This window comes from Mus caroli, unplaced genomic scaffold (genome assembly GCF_978045245.1).
Source record: "Mus caroli unplaced genomic scaffold, Mus_caroli_1 scaffold_12, whole genome shotgun sequence".
Taxonomy (NCBI): Eukaryota; Metazoa; Chordata; class Mammalia; order Rodentia; family Muridae; genus Mus; species Mus caroli.
The window spans coordinates 71,067,022-71,091,695 of NW_028227267.1; the positions used below are offsets into that span (position 1 = coordinate 71,067,022).

A 24,674-nucleotide genomic window follows, 5' to 3' on the forward strand; every position below is an offset into this window, starting at 1 on the left:
GAAGCACACTCAAGGTTGACATCTGTCCTGCACAAAGGCACGCACACGCAGACACCCATGCATCCACATACACAAGAAAAGAAGAAGAAAGAATTAACCATGAACAGGAAGGCTGGCATCTGCTAGCATTTAATGGGCCTTCTGGGTTGGTAAGGGAACTAAATCATTGCTTTCACAGGAAACCTGGAAGAGGGAATCCCAAATTACCAAGGTTGCTACAAAAGGAACTCTGAAGCCTAGTTTGTGAAGCAGGGCTGTCCAACAAGGCTGTTAAGTGCTTGGAATCCCGTTCACAAGGGGCCTGCGCAAGTCCCCCAAACCACAGGCAGTAAAATCCTGAACTAACATGCTTAATCCCTAACTACTGTTGGTCTTATGTCATTTGCTCCAGCTTTGGACCAGATGTCATTAAAGGTTTCTGGGCATTTTCTGATCATGGTGGGGCCTGCCACAATCAGTAGAGCATGAGCTAAGACCTTTACAGAGGGACAGAAGCCTCCTCTCCATCTACTGTGGCCTCCTGACTCTACCTGGATGGCTCTTTAACACAGGACCATGAAAGGCTCTCCCTTGGCTCAGGCACCCGACATTCTTGTTACATGACCAAGGCCAAAGGACAGATTCCTCTGGGACTCATTGTCCTCAACATGAATGACAAAGAAATAGGAAGGAACAGTTTCTAGGTTTCTACTTTCCCTCTTTTTCAGAAGACAACAGAAGGTGTGGCCAGGCTGACTAAGCCCCGCCCATGCTCAAAGCACAACACCTGGCAAGCATTAACCACAGAACACATATTGAAGCAGGATCCGGCCCCGCTGTGCGCCCCGCCGTGCTGGACAACTCTATTAGCTCCATTGCCCAGGTAAAGAGAGAGATGGTCGGGATTCATGTGGCCAAGGAGATGAATTTTTTTAAGTTTTTAGTTTGAGATTGGACTCAAGCCTTAGAAGCTGAAGAGAATCATCAGTTTTAACCACTGAGCTATCCTGATGAACGTGCCTCTAGCTAAGGGCTTAAAGTCTTTAATCAGCATTTGTTAATGAGAATACTTAAATGTGTAAAGTTCTTTCACACATTACTTCTATAATCTTTACCAGTCTATGAAGCAGATAAAACTATATCTTTATTTTTATATATAAATATAAAATATTAAAATATTTAAAATTTGAAATATTAAAAATCCACTTCTCCATATATATATATACATATATATATGTATGTGTGTGTGTACCCCAGAAATGTTGATGAGGGCTGGGAGGGGGTGTTCATTTCATTTAGTAAACTACCTATCGTGCAAGCATAAGGACCTGGGTTCTAGTCCAGAGCACCCAAGTAAGAGCAGGGAAACCTAGCTTGTTGCTGTATTGCTAGCACTGGGGAGGCAGATCACTGAAGCTTGCTGGAGCCTGACCACAGGCTCCAAATTCAGTGAGGGTGTGATGTTCTTCATTTGCAAGTTCTTTATAATAAAGTTTTTGGGATGAAGAAATGCCCCGGCAGTTAAGAGCACTTTGTTTTCACAGAGGGCCAGAGTTTGACTCCCAGTCCCCACGAGGCAGCTCACAAGCATCTGGGGTTCCAATCCCCGTGAGTCTGAATCTGATGCCCTCTTCTAACCAGGCCCTCATATAGTGCACAGACACACATAGGAACACACATGGGAATAAAACACTCACACACATAAAATTTTTAAATCTTAACAAATTTTTTAATTAAAAAAATAAGATTTTAATGAATTTTAACAAAAAAAAATGAGCACCAAACATTATCATGTGTGTACACATTTATGCATGTGTTTTTACTTATTCAGGCCCCTACTAGCCCCCTGCTGGTCCCCAATCCTCACTATGGCCCCCTCCCCCTTCTCAAACATGTCCCCTCTATTTTCAAGTCCTCTTTTAAAAAGTCTAGATTCTGGATATGAGGGGAAAACAAGCCAAATTATCTTTTGAGCCTCATTTATTTTGCTTACCACGATCTCCAGTTCCATCCATTTTCCTGCAAGTGCCATCTTCTCCCTGGCAGCTGAGTATGACACCATGTATTTCTGTCACATCTTACTGATGGACATTTGAGCTGATTCATACCTTGGCTATCACAAATAGCACAGCAGTAAACGTAGGCGTGCAGGTGTAGCTGCTGTACAGGGATGTGAACTCCCTAAATCCATGCTAGTTCCATTTCATGGGTTTTTTTTTAAGGGATTACTTTAATATTATCTTTATAGAGTCCATGTGTATGTGGCTATGCCTGCATGTACATATGTATACCACGTGCATGCAAAAGCCTACAGAGGTCAGAAAGGGAGTTGGATACCCTGGAACTGAAATTACAGATGGTAGTGAACCACCATGCTAGGAACCGAACCCAGGTCCTCTGCATGAGCAGTAAGTGCTTGTAACCCCTGAGCCATCCCTCCAGCCTCCTTGGTTTTCGAGGACAATGATTTCCATAATGGCCATGCTAATATACATTCCCACCAATACTGTATGAATAATGGTTCCCTTTTCCCCAAAGCTGGACAAGCATTTGATGTTTGACTTCTTGTTAGCTAACAGGTCTCATTATATAAAGCTTGAGCTAGCCTGAAACATGCAACATAGCCCAGGCTAGGCTCAAAAATCCTACGGCAGCCTCCTGCATGCTGAGCTGAAAGGCATGTGTCACTACACCAGAGTTCATTTTTACCAGCTATTTTACCCACTATTTGCTTTGATGGAATTTTTTTTGTCCACCTCCTCCCGAATTCCTTGTAAGTCACTTGACTTACAGATGTCATATAAAGCTGGCTGGGGAAAAGACAGCAGACTGACTGACTAACAAGGCACAAGTTTGGGACAACCTCACCATAGATTCAAGATAACAAGTGAAAGTTCAGAGTCTCAAGGCAAGAAAGAGAAGGCAGATAAGCAAGGGAATCTATCGCACTATTCTGGTTCGAGAGCTCTGTAAGGCATGCACAAACACATATGCATGTACATACATCTTTCTCTCTCTCTCTCTCTCTCTCTCTCACACACACACACACACACAGACACACACGCACACGCACACGCACACGCACACGCACACACACACACACACTATCAGGAAAGTTCCTGTCTAGCCACTCTCATGAGCCAGTCAAGGAGGAAGAAACATAAACTTGAGGAGAGCACAGCACTTCCCCTTTTTTCTAAGATGGAAACGATCCTAGGTCCCTGGTGGGTCATTGAAAGCACAGCTACTACTCAACTCTGTCTACAGAAGGCTTCTTCCTGTCTATGCATGCCTATGCTAAAGTGGAATTTCCCAATGAAGCAGTGGGACATAAGAAACAGTAACTACTAGGGGTTAGAGAGATGGCTCCACAGTTAAGAGAACTTGCTACTGTTGCAGACAATCTGAGTTGAGTTCCCAGACCCCACCTCAGGCTCCCAATCTCTTGTAACAATGTCACCTCTGGCCTCCTTAGGTGCTTGCTCTCACAGTGCACTTACCCATACACAGACACTCACAAATACACGTCATTAAAAATAGGAATAATTACAAAAAATTAATGATAAAAATACTGTAATAAATGTGGTCTTTTGCGGGGTATATGTGCACATATGCCTGCTTGCACATGTAGTGGCCAGAGGACAACCTGAGGTGCCACCCCCAACATACCCCCTTTACAAGACAGTCTCTTCAGGCAATGTCTGTCTTTACCGCATGTGCGCACGTGCGGACACACACACACACATATCTACATGATATCCTACTGTAGTATATTCACTCTCTTAGTGCTGATATAAGATGACACAATGCCCATACAATAGGACAAATAGGACAATACGACAAAGAGAGATGGGTGATAAAGGTCTGCCGACAGTGACTCACATTACTACATAAGGGATACCTGCACACTAATGCTACACTGCACCAGTTCTCCAGATTACCAAAAAAAGACTACTAAGTGATTGACTTACAACTTATTTATTTCTGGAATTTTCCATTTAATATTTTTGGACAACAGCTGACCACAGGTTAACAAAAGCCATGGAAGTAGAGTCACTGTGAGGGAAGGCTACTTATACACAAAGGGAAAAAAAATAACGAAATACAAAACGCATGAGGAAATGGCACTAACTAATGCGCCTTGGAGAGACGTATGATTCGATGCTCCAATGCAAAAGAAGAGGCTGGCAGGGAGGTGGCTTGCTTCTGGCAGGCCAGTGGCTGCACGGAATATGAACTGGACGTGCAGAATTCCGTAGGGCAGTGAATTGTGGGAACATGTGACCAAAGACGTGGGAAAGCAAAACGAAAACAATCTAAAGCGGCAAGGTAGGCAGTCTATTGATGGCGCAATTTTGAACTGTCACTGTGGTCTGCAGAGATCAAGGGCATTAAGTCAGGACTACGCTAAAGTTCTGTACCAGGTCAGGAATGCGGACACTGTAGGACACACCACACTACATAAACACCAAAAATATGGAAGAGTATCAGTGGAGTACATGACCTAACAAATGTACAGTGCCCATGGGGTCTGCTGTCAAGAGCGTGGCCATATGGGAAGCTGGAGAATAGAAGGTGGGCACAGGAGAGCATGCTGGGAACACTTCTCCAACAGGCTCATGCCCTGCCCTGTTCATCTTGTGCTCTCTTTAGGGCCCATGCAGCAGAGGGAACAAGGGAAACCTGGGAGGAAAGCCAGCCTCAAGGGCGATCCCAGGACCCATTACCACCTCCTTGCAACTACCTAAGTGCAGTGTGTGTTCTCAGTCCATCAAGCCCACTTGCCTATGCCAAAAGCATACTGATACAAAACAACTCATTTCTAATTAAGAGAAAAAAATCCCAACCTGGGGAAAGAGAAGCAGGGGGATCCCAAGTGAAGGCCTGTCTAGACCACATATCAAGTTCAAGGCTATAGAGAGAGTTTGAGGCTGGCCCAAGCCACATAAGGAGACCATGTCTTAAGAAAAAGAAAAGAAAAGAAAAGAAAAGAAAAGAAAAGAAAAGAAAAGAAAAGAAAAGAAAAGAAGGAAGGAAGGAAGAAAGATCTGGAGGTGGGGGGGGAAACATTTCTGCTATGAAAATCAACAGTGTTGTTCTGATTGGTTTTTTCCTTGCGTGCCCCCAGGTTTATACCTTCCTTATTGAGCCAGCAGAGGAGGCTACAGCTGAGGCAAACTGAATACACAGAATTCTAATCAAAAACACATATCCCAAGGGGGTTGGGGATTTTAGGTCAGTGGTAGAGCACTTGCCTAGCAAGCGCAAGGCCCTGGGTTCAGCCCTCAGGTGGGGGGAGGGGGCACACAAAAACAAAACAAACAAACAAAAAAAAAACCCACATTTCCCAGTTCAGTAGTTAAGAACACTTGCTCTTACAGAGGGTCCCGATTCCCTTCTCAGAATCCACGTAACACCTCACAGCCATCTCTAACTACAGTTCTAGGGTACCCACCCCCTTTTTTTCTGACTTCCATGGGCAAGAGGCACACACACGGTACACATGTTTATATTCAGGCAAAAATCTAGTATGCGTAAAAGTATTTTAAAAATTAGAGCACATTTCCCTTTCTCTTCAGATCCTGGAACATGCAGAAGCAATCCAGTTCTCACAACTGTCGACTTCCTTCTGTCCCTGTAAGCAAGCTCACTTTCTGTTCAGTTGCTCTGTGGTTTCCAAATGCATTGTTTCTTCCTACGGGGTACGGAGGAAGCAGGCCCCTGGACTCTCAAAGTAAGAGGAAGAACAAGTATGCTTCATGCATCAGTCCACTCTGATAGACAGAGCTTTCCTAAAGTAAGTTTAAGTTGGAATTCTTACTTCTTTTTCTTTAGTGTTTTGTTTGTCTTTATTTTGTTAAGCAATTCTCATTGTTTATAATAATTATTTAAAAAAAAAAAAAACCTTAGCATAGCAATGTTCTGTCACATAAAGAAACTTTGCTACTAAGGAGATGGCCCAGTCAATAAAGCAGCTGTCACAAATGAGGACCCAAGTTTAATCCCCAATTCCTACTTAAAAGCCTGGAACAATCAGGTAGGGGTGAGAGTCACAGAGAGGCAGATTCTGCAGCTCACTGGCCAGTGGGAGAGCTCGGTGAGAGACCCTGTCTCAAAAGGTGAAGAGCTACAAAAGAAAACATGGCAGCAGCATCCTCTGGCCACTCTATGTATACACTTACTCAAATATGAATTCTCGCGCGTGCACACACACACACACACACACAAGCAGCTTTCATGCAACACAACAGTAGCAACGGGCAGAAGCTAGGCTTCCCATGAGCCATGCTATCTCGCTAAAGAAAGGACTCAAGCTATGGAAATATAGTTAGGTTGTACAACTTACAGACTTAAATTTTTGTTGCTTTTATTCTGCAGACAGGGCCTTATTCTAGAACCCAGGCTGGGCCTGATCCACCGATAACAGGTGTGTAAGACCAGTTGGCTATTAAACTTTTATAATCTATTATAACTTTATGATTCCACCGCTGCATTTAACACCAACCCACTGTAATCCCAACAACTGACACCAAGGCTAATATCTCTCTAAAACTAAATACATTTCTCCAAAGGGCTAAGTCTAAAGTGTAAACAGCTCAAGTGTTGTGTCTTGACTGATGGACTCTGTCTTAGGGTTTCATTGCTGTGAAGAGACATCATGACCAAGCCAACTCTTTTTCTTTTCTTTCTTTAAAGATTTATTTTAATTATGTGAGTACACTGTAACTGTCTTCAGACATATCAGAAGAGGGCATCAGATCCCATTACAGATGGTGTGAGCCACCATGTGGTCACTGGGAACTGAACTCAGGACCTCTGGAAGAGCAGTCAATGCCCTAAACCACTGAGCCATCTCTCCAGCCCCCAAGCCAACTCTTATAAAGGCAAATATGTAATTGAGGCTGGCTTAAGGTTCAGTCCATTATCATCATGGCAGGAAGCATGGCAGCATCCAGGCAGACTTGGTGTTGGAAAAAGAGCTGAGAGTTGTACATCTTGATCCATAGGCAGCAGAAGGGGGCTGTGTTTCCATACTGGGCAGAGCCTGAGGATTATATTGAATCCTCAAAGCCCCACCTACACAGTGACACACTTCCTTTAACAAAGCCATACCTCCTTCAGTAAGGCCACACCTCTTAACTGTGCCACTCCCTATGGCCCAGCTTCAACACGTGAATCTGTGGGAGCCATTCCTATTTAAACCACTATATATTCATAACCACCTCTACCATTTACTACACAGAATCTTGACAGAATCACATTAGAGGGGATGGGAAGGTGACAACAAAGAGAGGAACCGAAAGTAAACACTGCTCAGCCTATTCAAGGATTTTATATAACACTCTAGATAGATCTGGAAAACAGGGCACCGGGATACAAACACACACTTCAAAGGGAGGAAATTTGGGTTTAATAAATTGAGGTTCAATAAAGCCATGATGAAGGTGAGTACAATGGCAGAGAAGCCTCAGCAAGAAGAAGACATGAACTTTGAGAGGTGTCTATCCAGCCTTTAAATCCTGATAGCACCGTGCCTTGCTTCAGCAACTCAGGAAAATTCTTAGTCAACACCTGGAATAAAAACTGTCCAATGGTTGGATGGGAGGCAAATTTTGGCCTAGCAAGAACTAACAAAAATTAAATACAGTGTTACCAGGCCTCACAAAACCTCCAACCAACAGATCCAGTTCAAAGACAAAGATCACCAGCTTTGGGAGGTACTTTGATGAGGAACTGGCTTCCCGGTCTGTCCTTCTGTGTTGCTGTTTTGGAAGCATGTGTATTCGACTGGCTTTTCAATAGAGCAGTCTGACATGCAAGTTGGTAGGGCACCTTTGGGTCACACCACAGCACAGGGAGGAACACAGCTGGATGTGATTCAGGTCACCCCCAACCCCCACCCCCGTGTACTGAATCACAGTGCTGTAATAGCTTTAAAAGTCCTCTGTGCCCTGACAAGGAAGAAATCAATCAACAGCAGAAGAGAATATGAATAGGAAGGGGAAGGGTATAGCTAGCAGGGCCTGAATGGATGAATAACCCCACTACGCATGGTGAACAAACGCGTTAGGGTGACTGCGTAAACACAGAGGTGTATTTAACAGAGCATGGGTAACTTAACAGTGGCTACAGCACCAACTGGTCGACCCTAATTAAATTCAGGGATCACACACAAGAAGTCATAGAATAGAAGGGGAAGCTCCCTGGGAAGAAAAGGAGGCAGAGCAAAGGAGAAAGTAATGAGGTGACCACAATCTAAATACATTATATCCATGTGCAAAATTCTCTTAAAAAAAAAAACATTAAAAATAATTTTTAAGTGACAAAAAAAGTCATCAATAACCAACAAATCAATTCTTTACTAGGTATAGTTATGCAAGTTTTTGTTGTTTTGTTGTTGTTGTTGTTGTTGTCTATTTTATTTTATTGAGATAGGATTTTTTTTTCTCTGTGTAGCCCTGGCTTTCCTGGAACTCTCACTATAGACAAGGCTAGCCTTGAACTCACAGAGGCAGAACCTCTGCCTCCCAAGTGCTGGGATTAAAGGCATCACCACTGACCAACATTGTGAAAGAAAGAACACAAGTTTTAAGAAAACACATGTGACAAGGCCTGGTAGCATATGCGTTTGATCCCAGAACTCAGAAGGGAGGCAGGCAGGTCTGAGTTCAAGCCCAGCCTGGTCTACAAAATGAGTTCCAGGGAAGCCAGGGCTACATCGAAGAAACCCTGTCTTAGGGAAGGGGTAGTGGATTCAAATGTTTCACTCTAACAGTGAAAAATCTTCATGGCCAAAATTATGGCACAGAGCATGTTATCAAAATCAGGTTTCATTACCAAGTTCTGTATGGATTCTAATGGCTAATATATGCTCATATCCAAGGACTCTGCAGCTATTGGGGAGGTGGGTGGAGGGGAGTTGGGTAGAGGAAGTCAACCTGCTATAGAGAAGCTTGCCCCCCCCCCCCCCCCCCCCCCCGTCTTGAATCTTCACAGACACTGAAAAGAGGTAGAGTTAAGGCAGGCAAGATGACAGTCCCACCCACTGACAAATTCCAGAGCCCTCAAACAACAGCTCATAAAAGCTCTGGGCTCTGTCACCCCAGTAAAGCAGGAGTGGGGTGGAAAGGGGCTCTGTCACCCTGTCACCTGCTATTAGGTGGGGTGAGAGGATGTGACCAGAAGCCAGACCTAAATACCCTCTCTCTTCTTTTAATGACAGGTTCTCCCTCCCCATCCTGGATTCATCTTTCCCACCAGAAAATGCTTCGTGGTCATGTCTACCCACATCCAACCCTGCAAGCCCTGACAGGCATCCTCCCTCCACTGCAGGATGCCTCTGAAGGCTGCACACAGTGCCTGGTGCTGTCTGGACATCGATTGTCCCGTGGGGCTCCTCCGGTGGCTTCCTGAACCCTTTACACTTGGCTTTTCATGTCTTACACTTTGCAGCTTCACTTCCTGGGGCATGCCGGGGGTAGGGATGGCACAATGGTAGAGCACTTGCCTCGAATGTTCAAGCCCTGAACCTTTCCACCAAGTCTCACACGGGCTCACAGTTCTCCACCACCTTGTGATTAACCCAAACCCTCTTTTCTTTTTTTTCTTTTTTAAATTTTCTTTTTTTAGATTTATTTATCATTGTATGTAAGTACACTGTAGCTGTCTTCAGACACCAGAAGAGGGTGACAGATCTTATTACAGATGGTTGTGAGCCACCATGTGGTTGCTGGGATTTGAACTCAGGACCTTCAGAAGAGCAGTTCAGTGCTCTTAACCACTGAGCCATCTCTCCAAACCCTCTTTTCACTTTCAGTTTTGAGACAAGCTCTTACTAAGATGCTGGACTGGCTCTGAGCTCACTTTGCAGTTCAAAAAGGCCTTGAAACTGTGATCCACTTCTCTCAGTCCCAAGTAGCTGGGATCACAGGCCAGTTCCATCGGGTCCAGTCTCAATGAGTAGTTATGCCACATGGTTAGACAAGCTCTCCATTCCCCATTTAGTCTTGGTAAGACACTCATAATGACAGACTCCACCACCCGGTCACAACACCGACCTTTTTTTTTCAGTCACTGTCTCATGTAGCTCAGGCTGACCTCCAACTCACCATGTACAGACGGATATCCCTAATCTCCTAGCCTTCCTGTACCTCTCAGGTACAGGCCCATGCCAACAGGCCTGGCTAAACTATTAATTTCCAAAGTCCTGTATATGGATTTTTTTATTAGTATTTATTTTCTAGAGCCTCACGCAGGAGGCCACTCTCAGATTTCTTTTCTTTTGAATCCAGTCATTTAAACACCCCTTTGAACTCCTCCATCTGAACTGGTGCTATGTGATAAATCAACACTAGCGGGGATGGGGGTGCTTCACTGACATGCCTTTGTCTATTTCTTCTCATCAGACCCAGTGTTGTGCTTCCGTCTACACTTATGATGGTCATTATGTGCTCTTGTTATGAGCAACCTCGAGTCCATGAGAATCAGAGCCTGTGTTTGGAAAACAAAGATATTGCGTGTATCCCAAAAAAAAACCCTCTTACTCATCTTACAAGATAAACTGTTTTGTTTTATTTTGTTTTGTTTTCTTTTGCTTTGTTTATCTCCCATCCCTTCCTCAAACCAGAGTGGGACCTCACAGAACAGGTGAAGGGATGAAGGTCTATGGAATGAACCTTCAAGAAGCCTCCCAAATTCTACCCTCTCCATGGTTGCCCTCTGCCCAACAGGCTCCGGTCAGGACACAAACAGCAGAGAGAAGCCTTCAGGACGCACTGGTCTGTGTCTCAGCAGGGGCATGACTCTAAGCATGTAACCTGGCTTCTCTCCACGGGGAAATGATGTTCCAACTGTGCTCCTGACACAGACTTCACAGTTAGCCAAGTAAGTACCATGCCCACATCAGTTCTAATCCAGTCTAGGACAGTAACGCCTCTGCCACTGTCCCCAGCAACTTCCCAGTAAGCCTACTTACTACAGACTGCCTGCCTTGGCACAAAGCATCCTGTTTTGATTGAAATTCAGGGAAATGACAGCCTAAAAGTGAAATTAAGAAGGTCTTTTGGTTTTGGTTTTGGTTTTTTGTACTACTGAGCAGTTCAGGGCCTCTCATCTCTTACTTTACATCTCCGTTCAGTTGGGCTGTGTGGCCCAAACATGCAGTGCTGTCTGTAGAGGTAGCTGCTGGAAAGGCTAAATTTTACAAGACACAATGACACACATAACAGAGAGAAAAGGCTCCCCACTACCCAGGAAAACTTATGAAAGGGTCTTGAAGATCGTCATAGTCCATCCTTAGATGTTTGAGCCCAGGAGAAGCCACTATCTGTATGGGATTTATTATTACCAAAGGTTCATCAACTCCCTCAACTCCCTCATGTGTAGGAAATATCAACACCACCCACGGAATGTCTTTATTTTGCTTTGTTGCTTTCACAAGTAAAGAATAATGCTCAATTTAATACACTCTTTGGGGGATGTGGGGGTGTGTAGGCATGAAGAATGAGTCAGGGCCGCCTTAACCTGTAACGGAGGCTGGCCTGGAATTTACTACTAAGTCCAGACTGGCCTCCAACTACTGGGCTCACAGACACAGTCCCCATGTCCAACCTAAGCATTTCTGGAGAAGAGAGGAATACTCACATGTGTGACTCAGGTCAAGGCAAACAATCCTTAACACATGTGAATGTTGAAACTTTTACATAAAACAACAGACTCTTTGGCTACCTTTTTTTTTTCTCTTTATGGTATTGCCTTAAGTGCCCACAAACGTAGCTGACATTCTTTTGCCACTGCTGCTCCCAAATAATAACTGTTTTAGGGTGGAGAATTAACATGAAGCCTCTTACTTTTGACTACTTAAGGATTTTAGGAGCATTAAATATATGTAACACTCCTAATGCCTGGACACCTGCACACCCCACCACACACAGAGAGAACAGGAAGGAAGGACCCTTTCCACACAGTGTCCACTCACAGAGGCGGTAACTGAAAGATGAACACCTCCCTCCACTACTTTTAAAGCAATGGTATTCTCAAAGACATGCCAGCACAGCACACATGCCAATTCTACCCAACTTGGGAGGAATCGTGAGTAATACTCAAGTGTTGGAACCTGCTACTGAATAGCGGGAAAGCGTTAGCAGGGGGCATTCTGACTCTCCATTCTGCAGTACACAGCCATTCTAACTATGGCAGATGGGAAGGAAAACGTAGGGTAACTTTTTAAGGTTAATGATTCAGGCGACTCTTAGAATAACTTCTACTTGAGAAGCTGTAACTATGAGGTCCTATCAAGAGCCTCTCCAGCTGTTGAAAACTGAGTTCTGGAATTTCCCCTCTGCTTACCCATTCCTGACAATCCTTAAACCCAAATACCACCGTTTAATGACCCCAGAGGAGTGCTTCTAGCCTCCAGTGGATTCAGAACTCCATCTAAATTTTCAATTGGTCTCCTGATTAAATGTTTATGGAATTAACCAGAAACCTGGCCTCCGAAAGCCACAGCTGGCTCCCCTGCCCCGCCCCCTAGTCTTCCTTTATAAGTAGCTGAAGGACCCTGATCTGAAAGCCAAGCCATTCAGAAGCCTAAGAGACCTGATGCAAGTCGGAAGAGACAACGACAGTCGACAGTCGTGGGCAATGGCACAAAAATGGGGCACCCACTGCCCTGGGAAACACTAGGCGCTCGCTGGGGTACAAACCGTCCCGCAAAGAACGGAACAGGATGGTCGGAAACTTAAGTCAGATCTGCACGGATTCCCAAGGCCCCAACCCTCTTCCACCACCCTCCTTCCTGTTTATGGATCCACTCCCACAACTCCGACTACTAAAGGGAAAGCAGACATCTCCAAAATATGTCAACACATGACACAACTTGAAGAAGCCGGCTGCTCTTTGGCGCGGGTTACAACTTGCCGGGGCTCACACTGGCAAACAGGCTCGCTTTAATTACTTTTCATTTACTACGCCACGCTTCCCCTCCAGGGCCCCCGCAAAGACTGGGGTTAGTGAGAACCGGGGAGCCCCGGTGGAGGGAACCAAAATGTGTGGGCGGAGAGCCAGACACCAGCCTCTGCTCGCACAGGCGCAGAACCAAGGTTGGCACCGCCTCTCCGGCTGCAGCAAGCCACGGTCGCGCAGCGCGGAGGCCGGGGCCCCGACACTACGCGGAGAGGACAGGGCTAGCCGACGGCCGGCCACCTTTGTCTGGCCTTCCCCACCCACCAGGACGCAGAATGCTTCCATGTAGAGGTCCACGACTTGGTTCGTGTTCCGGACTTGCTCGCGGTCGCCCGAGATCCCCCCCACTTCCCGCGCGCCAGGAACAGCTCCTAGGCGCATCCCTGCGCTCCTGCACCACGGTCTCAGGTCACCGGGGCCAGGAGGACCACCGTGCTCGCTACAACCACCGCGCTCCTTGCAGAACCCGCTCCTGCCGAGCCAATCTAGTAACACACTCGGGCCCGGCGGGAAGGAGCAACAGCCCGGCTCGCACACGCGTGGCCAGCCCCGGCCTTGTCTCACCTGCCTGAACCGTGTCCGAGAGGTCATGTCCCGGGGTCGCAGTCCTGGGAAACTCCTTCAGCTTCCTGGCGCTCAGGTTCAAGCCCCCAGAGTTGGCCGCCTCCTCCAGCGCGCGCTCCAAACCACGGTTCAAGGGCAGGTTGAAGCCCGCGCCGCCGGTGCCTCCGTGGTGCTGGTGGTGTTGGTGGTGCTGGTGGAGATGCGGGTGCAGGGCGGTTACCGAGAGAGCGGGCGCGAAAGCTTGGGGTTCGCTTCCCGGCGTCGCCATCTTCTCCCGGTCCCCCGCCCCGCCGCTCCTGCGCGGGGTCACAGGTTTCCCCGGCGGTCCCGAGTCCCCGCAGCGCTCCCTCGAAAGCCGCGGGACTGCGGGAGGGGCGGCAAGTGGCGCAGAGGTGGAGGCAGCAGTTCGATCGCCAACGTTTCCAGCCGGGGAAGCCAAGGGCTGCGGCGGCGGCAGCGACGGCAGCGGTGGCGCGCCTGTGTCTGCTCGTGCTCGCGCCCCCGCCCGCCGCTCCTCCTCCGCAGCTTGTTGGCGCTCCACCCCCGAAGCTGGCTGGAACTGGATGCACATTCTGGGTGACTTTCTCTCCAGCCCGACCCCCTTGGAGTTTACACATCTGCGGGCCAGCGTATTTTGTCGGTTTAGTTTTTGTCTTCTGGGATTTTTTTTAAAGCCGTTTATGAAAACCCAGGCGAGGCGGGAGACAAGATTTGGAATCAAGGTCACAGGGAGGAGAGTGGTTCTGGTTGATTGATCCAGAGTTGCCCCCCAAAGCAGTTTTTCCACTTTGGGTTTACCTCACGGACGCCCCCCTGCATTTAGGTGCTTACCATATAAAATCTCTCACTAAATCCAGGAAGTCTGTGAGTGGAAAAATTGCTTCCTTCAGCGAGAGGAAGTTAGATCGAGCCGCGATCACCCCTGCAGAATTCGAACCCTCAGCCCACAGTCACCAAAATTTTGCACCTTCACTACAGACCACAGGAACAAGAAAGACTTCAGGGCAAATGGACAAATCTATAGAGGAAGGGCTTTGAGAAGGGGTAATTTTTATGATAAAATACATTGTCATGAGGGAGAAGACAGATTGAGTCCCAAATTATTACTCCAAGCGTTAGAACGCCAAAGACCTAGTGATCACAAAGGTCACATCTTAAACCTAAGCCTAGATACTATGAAATGTTCAGGGTGCGTCACCTTCTTATTCAAGTGAGGCATGGGAACTGAACTGTCTGATTGCAAACAAATGTTCTGCCATGGGGTGACCTACAGTGGGCGCTTGAGCCAGGCCTTGCACCCCATCGAAGAGCCAGAGGACCTGTGTCACCTAAAGGCCACCCAGCTGGAAGACTGATAAAGCCCCCATTCTCTTCCCACACCTTAACAGCCAACTCCCTGGGACCCAAAGCTTGATAGTCTCTATGGAGTGACTCTGCTTGGAGAAATGAGGCTGGCGTGAAGTATGGACATGATACAACTTTATCATACATACTACAGTAATGCAGACCTGTGATAGTCTAGGCAGCCGCGTGGACCTAATGACTTCATGGGCTCAGCACCAAGTATGACATGATCTAAGTCGCTTACTTGGACTTCGCTACAGGGCTACCCCTTAATTCCTGAGATTCCAGGCTGAGAGCAAATCCTACTTATTCTGGAAGAAACAGGCGCCACCTAGTGGTGTGCCGCCCTCACCCCCACCCCCTTCCTCCTCTCTGGCTCCACTTCCTTCAAGTCTCTATGATTTCATAAACTGTGCCTTAAGCTTAGTTTTGTTTTCACCCTGTTCTGTAGGCGGTCTCTTCGATCTGTTGCTTCCTTTGTGGTGTAGAAGCACTTCCATTTCATTCAGTCTCGCTTGACAGTTCTTGCAATCATTTCCTGTGAACTTAAGGCTCTTTTCAGAGAATCCTTCCCAATTCCTGCATCATGGAGGGTTTTCTTTCTTTCTTTTTTTTTTTTCTGTTTTCCTTTGACCGTTTAAGGTTTTTGAATGTTACATTAAGGGCTTTGATCCATTTTGAATTGATCTTTGGGCAGGGCAAGATACAGAGATCCAGTTTAATTCTTCCACATGCAGAATCTAGCTTTCCCAGCGCGATGTGCCAGAGACCCTCTTTTCTCTGGTGTGTGCTTTGGGTACCTAGTGAGGTAGCCTTAGGTGCAGCTGCACGGATTCATTCTTGAATCTTCTGCTCTTTTGAGTTACATGGTTTTGTGGCAACACCATGCTGTGTTTCTTCCTGTGGTTCTGTGATACTTCGAATCTTCTATTGCCATTCCTCCAGCCATTACCTTTCTTGTTCAGGATTGTTTTGACTACCCAGCATCATTTGAAATTTAGGTTGTCAATATCTAGGATGTTAAAAGAATGACAGAAAAATATTAAACACCCAAGAAATCTATCCAGTCAACAAATGGGCAGATGAAATGAACAGACGTTTCTCAAAAGATAAAGTACAAATAATAATAATAAAAAGATGCAAAATATGTTCAGAGTTCTTAACCAGGGGGAGTTGTAATCAAAACTGGAACGAGAATGCATCTCACCACCAGATAAAATGGCTAGCACTAAAACAGCATCGGATACTGAGGAGAATGAAGGAGAGGAGGGGAAGGAAGCCTTAGGTCCCTTTAGAGATAACATCAACTAGTATAGCCACTGTGGAAATCAACATGAAGGATCTTCCAAAGCTAAAATAAAAGTAGAACCACCTTCTGATATTATATTATATACTGTGGTGGAATATTGAAAGATAAAGACAGAATGCCAGGTGAAGAAAATAAAAAAAAATTAAAAAAAAAAAAAACAGAACATCTGTATAAAGAGTTCTGATCCAGCTGCAGCATTCTAGAGAATACACCCAGAGGAGCCTAAGCCAATGTACTACAAATACACGCACATCTGTGGCTCTATGGACAAGTTATAGAATCAGCCTGGGCATCTGAATAAAGAATAGGCAGTATGTATACACAGCCGAGTTTTGTTCAGTCATAAGGAAGAATGAAATTGTGTCATTTGCGAGGAAATGGATAGATCCAGAGTTCAGCATACTGTGCAATATATGCCAGACTCAGGAAGACAAATACTGTAACACAGGGAGTTGATGACCGCGAAAGGGGCTTATCTGGGAAGAGAAGGGGGACTTGTTTGATAGGACACCAGAGAAGATAATGGGAGGAGATATGAGAAAAGAACGTAGCTAACTTTAACAAAAAATGTCATTATGAAAATCTACAGTCTTACACAATGAACATGCACTGCCCTGCTTTGCTTTCTAATGCTGTGATCAACGCCACGGCAAAAAGTAATTTAGAGAAAAAAAGGTTTAAGCTTAGAGCTTAGCCATCCTGAAGAGAGGTCAGAGCAGAGGCAGGAGCTGAAGCAGTCGTTGGAGGAATGCTTCTTACTGGCTGGCTCCTCACAACTTGTTCATCCTCTCCTTTTATACAACCCAAGACCACCTGCCCACACAAGGAACTGACTACAGTGGGCTGGGCCTCCCACATCAATCATCAATCAAGAAAATGCACCCACAGACTTACCTACAGGCCAATCTGATGGAGGCATTTTCTCAATTGAGGTTCCCTCCTCCCAGATGACCTTCTAGCTTGTGTGAAGTTGACCCCCCCCCAAAAAAGCAAGCCAGCAAGCCTATACACTAATAAGGTGACTTTGAAGTTACTTAAGTGAAAACATACTTACATCATATAAAAATTGACCTATCTTTCTATTTTCCCCTGTCCTCAGTGACCTTTGGCTTAAAATCCAGCAGGGAGATAAAGACTATTGCCCCCATCCCCAGTGGACTACAAACCTAGTTCAGAACAAGAGGTAGATTGAATGCACCCATCACAACAGGCATAAATAACTTCTTTTAAATAAAAATAAATTTAAATTTAAAAATCCTTTCTTAAAGGAACAAAGACAATGAGTATATACTTTGCTTTGGATAAATATCCAAGTCCCCTCTACACGCCCCCCCCCCTCAATGTCCTGTCCTGGTCCTTGTAGTCTCTTGTATCTTGTGCAGATTTCTAACCTGCAAACTCTGTAACCAAATCCTCTTAGCCTCTCTCTCCTTCCCAGTGTCTCAAAACCTACAGTATTCTGCATGTAAAGGCTGCACAATGTCTCATAACGGGTTGCTATTTGCTGGGATAGCTCTAAAGTTTTAAATGATTTTTCTGCACAAAAGGAGGCTTTTTCTTCAAACTGAGAGGAATGCTTGCCTCTCGACACTAATACTGAATATTTCTAAAAAAATAAAAAAATAAAAAATCAAGATATGCCATGTGTCCTTTTGGATGGTTCTCATGCCACTTCATTGTTTGTTCAAAAGCATGGGCGTCTCTCTTTTGTTAGATGCCCTGTTTATTTCATTTCTCCTAAAATTGGAGTCCTCTCCTCATCATTGAGCACATAACGGTCTGTTAGGAGGGACTGTGTTGTGTCGTGTGGCTATTGCTGTTTCGTTGGGAAATGAACTCACAACCATGCGGATCACCCAGAGGATCCTGACTGAGTTCCCTCCCAGGGTCTGGTGTCTCAGGTTCTCATCTCTGGTTTCTTTGAACTGTCTAGTAAACAGTGAGCTCTCCTGGCCTCCAAAGTTGGCACTCCCAACCCTGTAGCCTCATTATTTAACTATCCAAGAACTAAAAACACTCAGAAAAAAAAAAGTCAACCAAACATATACAGATTTTTTTGCCCTTGTCATCCTTCCTGAAACAATATTATATTGGGAACTATTACACATGAATCAGATATTACAGGGAATCTAGAGAGAATTTAAGGTGAGTAGCAGGCTACAGGACTTCAGCATCTTCTGGACTCAGTATCCACAGGGAGGTCATACATCTAACCCCCCATGGAACCACTCTATTTGTAACTGTATTGTCTACTGAAACTCACCAAGAATTCTCTTTGAGTAGAAACCCAAAATCCAGTCCATGTTCCATGGTCCCCTCTGCTCAAAGCTAACTGGACAAGAGGAAGCTGACACCATGCCCAGCCATCCACAGCCAATAAGATCTCCCATCAATCTCTGGGTGAAAAATCAATCAAAAACACGTGGAGACCATGATCAAATCAGAACGGGCATTTGACCCCAAGATCAGCAGAGTTCAGCCTTATTTATATTTATTTATGTCAGTATCCTCTAACCTCTCTGCGTTGGTTTCCTCATTCAAAAGAAAGAGGAGGAGGTGGAGGAGGAGGAGGAAGAGAAAGAAGAAGAGGAAGGAGGAGAAAAAGAAAAGAAAGAAAAAAAGAAGCCAGAATATTCCCTAATGAACACCACCCTTTTCTGGTCCCTCCCATACATGTTCTCAGTACCAAAGTATTCTCTTTGTAATATATCTATAAATATTTGTCTTAAATATCTGTAAGTGATCAGGGCATGTGTGCTCACGAGCTTTCAAGGGCAGGGATTGGGCCTTTTGTTCTCATCCGTGTCTGGATGAGTCAATAAATCATGTTGCCTGACTGAGATCTTTCAATTTTGCAAAGCAGCTAAAACCATCAACACAGATTTCTCTGAGGATTATAAATATAACTATCTTGGACAGGCTTCAGACATTTGGCTCGTGTTCCAGACCACTAGTCTGTGAGTCAGTTAGTGACAAAATGGCCCCAATAACTTGGAGAAAGTTAGGATAAGTTTGATGAAATTTTTTTATAAAATCGAATGTATTGAATTTAAAGAATTTTGAACAGTCTTGAGACTGTGCTTTTCCTACTTTTTTTCTGGCAGAAAAAGAGAAACACTGATAATTATAATATTAATTTTTTTGAAAAAAATAAGTAGACTGCCAAAATGAGCTCACAGCTCTCCTCATGTTACTTGCTTATTAAAAAGGCCAAACACTACTCTTGGATGTTGTCTCACCCTGTATCTCAGGCTTGCTTTAATCAACTCCTGATCCTCTTGTCTCTACCCCCTAAGTGATGGATTATGAGTGTGCACTACCACATCCCGCAGATGACATGTCTGAGATTGAGCCCAGGGCTTTGTGCTTTCTGGGCAAGCTCTCTCTGCTCCAACTGAGCTAGGTCCCGGCTTCTTGGTCCTCCTAAGAGGAAGTCCTCTTCTCCAGCTGTGTCCACAACTACAACCTGGTACAAGGCCCACATATCCTGCTTCCTCTGCATCTTGGCTTCTACTACTCTTCTCTTTTTCTGGCTTTCTCATTCAGGAAAATGACTTTAAGCCTGAGAAGATGCTATCTGCCTTGGGTTTTTAAATCTCTCAAGGCTGACTGTTGCCCACACTGGACCCTTTTTACTCTCACAGTGGAAACCTCAGCACTCCCGGAGGCCTGCTAACTCCTCTGTCTAGCCCTGCTCCATTACTCTTACTCATCTCCTTACTCTCTTTCCAGACTGGACCAGAAAGACTTTATCTATGTCCCCTTTTCCATAGCAGTATCCACTAAATAAGGAAACTACAGCCAGGCATGACAGCACTTGCTATAATCCCAGCATTCAAGAGGCAGAGACAGGCAGATCTCTGTGAGTTTGAGGCCACCCTGGTCTACAGAGGGAGTTTCAGGGCAGGGCAGCCAGAACTACATAGTGATAGCCTGTCTCCAGAGAGGGAGGAGGATGAAGAAGAAGAGGAGGAGGAGGAAGAGGAGGAAGCGGAAGAGGAAGAGGAAGAGGAGGAGGAGGAGCAAGAGGAAGAGGAAGAGGAAGAAGAGGAGGAGGAGGAAGAGGGGGAGGAGGAGGGCAGAACAGAAAAAGAAAACAAACAAACAAACAAAAAACAGAAGAAACTACAGAATTTAGGCTAGTGACACAGATTTTCAATGAAGCCATCTCCTGGAACCACTCTCATAGTGACCATGAATAATTCTCTGTGGTAAAACACTTCATTTTGTTTTCATAAATACACTTGAATGACCCAGTCTGGGGGTCAGTCAATGGGGTCTGCAAGAGAGAGAGTGGGGACTGAGGGGCAAGAGACTCGAAGAATAGAAACAAAACAGGCTATCAAGGATCAGGGATTAAATCTCGTCTTGAGTCTCGAGTCTCGAGTCTCGTTTATTGAAAAGCAACTATGGGCATTGTCTTAGTCAGGGTTTCTATTCCTATACAAACATCATGACCAAGAAGCACTTGGGGAGGAAAGGGTTTATTCAGCTTACTCTTCCACATTGCTGTTCATCACCAAAGGAAGTCAGGATTGGAACTCAAACAGGTCAGGAAGCAGAAGCTGATGCAGAGGCCATAGAGGACTGTCCTTTACTGGCTTGCTTCCCCTGGCTTGCTCAGCCTGCTCTCTTATAGAACCAAGACTACCAGCCCAGAGATGGCACCACCCACAAGGGTCCCTTCCCCCTTGATCACTAATTGAGAAAATGCCTTACAGTTGGATCTCATGGAGGCATTTCCTCAACTGAAGCTCCTTTCTCTGTGATAAGGCTCCTTCCAGCCTGTATCAAGTTGACACACAAAGCTAGCCAGTACAGGTAAATATGCACTTGCTGGGAAGTAAAGCTGGAGACACTTAACCACAGATCCAGGATGTACAGAAGAAAAACAAGATGTTATCAGAGTGTGTTCAGCTGTGGTGGGCTTCTTGCAAAAACATCATGCTAGGAAAACAAGTCTCTAGTCAGGGTGGAAAAGTACCACCTGTAAATAAATAGCCCAAGATGGCGGCAGAGACGATAAGTTGAACTCATGCTTAAATGTCCATTAGTGTGCTTCTTTAAGGTTAGATCTCAAACTCAGGACAAAAGCTTAACTGAGTGACTATTTAACATATTAAAGTGGATGCTGGCCACTAGGTTCTCACCAACCTCCTGCCATGTGCACATCCTGTCTGACATATCTGTCCTGTCCCCTAAACTGTCCAGCCCAGGAGCTGGGCTGGGCCCTCTGCCCAGCTTCTCTTCCCTATATAACCCAGCCATTTGTCTACACAGTGACCTCTTGGTCTCCTGGTTTGCTCTTGTCTTCTCTTCTCTTTCTCTCTCTCAATCTCCCCATCCCTCCCTCTCTTCTCATGGCCCAGTTGGATCTGCACCCTTCTAGATGGCTCTGGCTATGCTCTCCCTTATGCCTACAATACACCTTCTCAAACTTCTTGGCCCATACCTAGGAGCAGTCATGTCACCCTTTCATTTTTATTCAGAGACTTAAATTTAAAACTTATGTATGTGAAATGTTACAATCAATTGTATAGCAGAGACAGTGTTCTGTCCTAGAACTTGAAGAGACGATAGCATTAAAAAAAAAGAAAAAGCCGGGCGTGGTGGCGCACGCCTTTAATCCCAGCACTTGGGAGGCAGAGGCAGGCGGATTTCTGAGTTCAAGGCCAGCCTGGTCTACAAAGTGAGCTCCAGGACAGCCAGGGCTACAGAGAAACCCTGTCTCAGAAAAACCAAAAAATAAAAAAAAAAAAAAAGAAAGAAAAAAAAACCACCCAAAACAAATACTTTGGACTACTCAGGATAGCAAGGTGATTATAAGGAAAAGAATATCTTTGAAATCATGAAATTGAGATCTCTTTATGTAAAATTTAAGAGCTGGGCATGTGTCACCACTGGGGAAGCAGAGACAAGAAAAATCACGGTAAGTCTGAGCCACCCTGCTCTACAAAGCAAGTTCCAGACTAGCCAGGGTTTCACAGTGATACTCTGACACAAAAGAAAAGAAAAAGAAAGCTTTGTAGTAGAAAGATGTCAGGTAAGCAACAGCTGATAGGTCACTTACAATGTAGCCAGAGGAAGTCACTGGAAAATAAGGATTCAGTGGTATAGCACTTGCCTGGCATGTGTAGGCTCCAGTTCAAGCCCCAGTATAAATTGATGACAGACAGACAGACAGATCAAACAGGTCAGACTATAAGGTGCCGGATAAGAGGACTTAAGCTCAAAGAAATATTTTTGAAAATTTGTTCTTAATCAGACTTACATGACCCAGGCTAGCCTAGAACTTCTGATCTTCCTTATCTTCTAAATGCTGGGCTTATTAAAAGAATTTTGTTTAGTACTTGGCTTTTATTTTTTACTTCCTTATTTTTAGTTTTATTGAGACAGTGTCTCACTGTATCTTAGGTTGACCTGGAACTCTCTGTATAAGTCCAGAGTACCCTCAAATTCTCCCTGACTGCCTCAGCTTCCTGAATGTTGGGGTTAAAGGTGGGTATTACCACACCACCACACCTCACTAGCACCTAGCTTTTTAAGTATGCAAATATAAATGTTAGCTAATGGATTAGTGTTTGATAATAGTGCACACATAATTGGTTTACTTACATGCTCCACCCAATCATTGTATTATATCATACAACGTGGGTTTACTGTGTTTCTGCTTTTTTATGATGAACACATACACTATTTGGGAGACCTGGCTTTCTGACTCTAAGTAGCTGAACTTACATGGAGAAATTAAAGTAGCATTATTCAGTGTGTGTTCCTATGGCTGTAGTTGTTTAGGCTGCTTGGCAGGCATTGTGCAAAAAGAGTACTATTACTAAAAATAACAAGGGTGGAGAGTTGAGGATATAGCTCATTGGCAGAGCACTTACCCACGTGGGAGGCTCTGGCTTCAATTCAAATTCAGTATTACAAAACAAACAAACAAACAGCACTCTTCTCTAGCTAGGCACGGCAGCCCATGCTTGTAATCTCAGCATTTGGGAGATGACAACAGAAAGATCAGGAGTTCCCAGTTAGTTTTGGCTACACTGAGTTGAAGGCCAGCCATGGCTACATGAGACCTGTCTCTAGCAAACAAACAAAGTTAAGAAGCAAATTTACTATGGACCTCTCAAGGCCTTGGCTGTGCTACTGTACTTTGCGAACAGGCAAGAAGAAAGGAGTTTCTTGGAACATTTTCTCGCACATGCTTTGTAAGGACTAATCTCTGGGGCTGGAGAGATGGCTCAGTGGTTAAGAGCACTGGCTGCTCTTCTAGAGGACTCTCTCTCTATTCCCAGCCCCAACATGGCAACTCACAACTGTCTGTAACTTCAGTTCCAAGGGATCCTACACACTCATCTAGACATACATGCAAGCAAAACACCAATACACATAAAAAAATGAGTCAAAAGGAATCATTTTAAAAAAAAAAAATAAAGAAGTCATCTCTGCCTGCAAGACCTCTGCCATCCATGCTTGAAGAGCCCACAGACCAGGGCAAACCCCAGTCCAACCCTCAGGGTTTCTTCCCAGTCAATGTTGACATGGCAGGTGTCACTAGACATTTGCTTGCTCAGCATGTACCATTCCAGTGCGTGTCTCAGGAGGATCATACAAGTCGAAGCTTCTTACTTATGGTTAAGGTAGTCTGCATCTAACCAAGGCCTTGGTTTATGGTCCTCAGAAGGAACCTTCAAGAAAGTGATGTCATTACAGGGACATTTTTCCAAATCCAAAGCTGTCATTAGTGACTCGTCCGATGCTTGCAGAGAGGCTAATCTCTCTCTGCATTTAACAGGGAGTGTCCTCTGGCTGCAATGCCTTTAGCTCTTGTGCCCCAGTAATGTTGACATGGTTTCCATCATGGGCTACAGGTCTGAGATCTCCAAATCAGGACTGGTGGTCCACATCCATTATCTCAGCAGCCAAGAGACTGAAGCAGGAAGATCGCTATGAGATTGAGGTTAACCAGGGTTATATAGTGAGTTCCAGACCAGCCTGAGCTATATAGTGAAACCTTGTCTCAAAGGAAAAAAAAAAAAAAAAAAGAAGAAGAAGAAGAAAGGAAGGAAGGAAGGAAGAAAAAGAAATTCTAAGACTACCAGGAAATATAGGTGAAAATTCATACACTTAAGTAACAATTCAGAGACCTTAGATACTATGTGCTAAAGGGTCAAGGATCTAAATAGAGAGAAGAGAACACCAATTATTTTTCTTTTACATTTCCCAATGCATCATTTATAGAGGAGTCACACCTATAGATGGAAGTTAAATGGGATAATAATAAGATGCTGCATAGACACAAAAGAACACAGTCACTTCCTGATGTCATAAGGCACGTTATTTCAAAAGCAAAATAGAGTTACTCAGGTTTCTAGTTGATAGAGAGAGCAAAATCAGGATGGGTGAACCTGGTCAGGGTATGACCTAGAAAGAGGTTCACCCCAATGACAGCTCTCTCAATACCAGATCCTTCCTTCACAGTTTCTTACAGGGGTCCAGACATCTTCAGATC

General features: G+C 44.9%; 1 protein-coding gene across 6 annotated transcripts in view; it reads right to left on the bottom strand.

Moving 5' to 3' along the window:
• Lrch1 (leucine rich repeats and calponin homology domain containing 1) overlaps positions 1–13,995 on the bottom strand; it is a 185,794-nt gene extending 171,799 nt beyond the window's left edge. For 4 of the 6 annotated variants that reach the window (XM_021181697.2, XM_085828771.1, XM_021181695.2 and 1 more), the window contains exon 1: positions 13,507–13,994. In XM_021181697.2, coding sequence (XP_021037356.1) covers positions 13,507–13,774 — 268 coding nt within the window. In that variant the 5' untranslated portion in view covers positions 13,775–13,994. Of the gene's footprint in view, positions 1–13,506 lie in introns of all 6 variants that reach the window. The other 2 variants (XM_021181693.3, XM_029468714.2) reach the window with 1 other exon arrangement.
• Between the last annotated feature and the right edge of the window lie 10,679 nt (positions 13,996–24,674).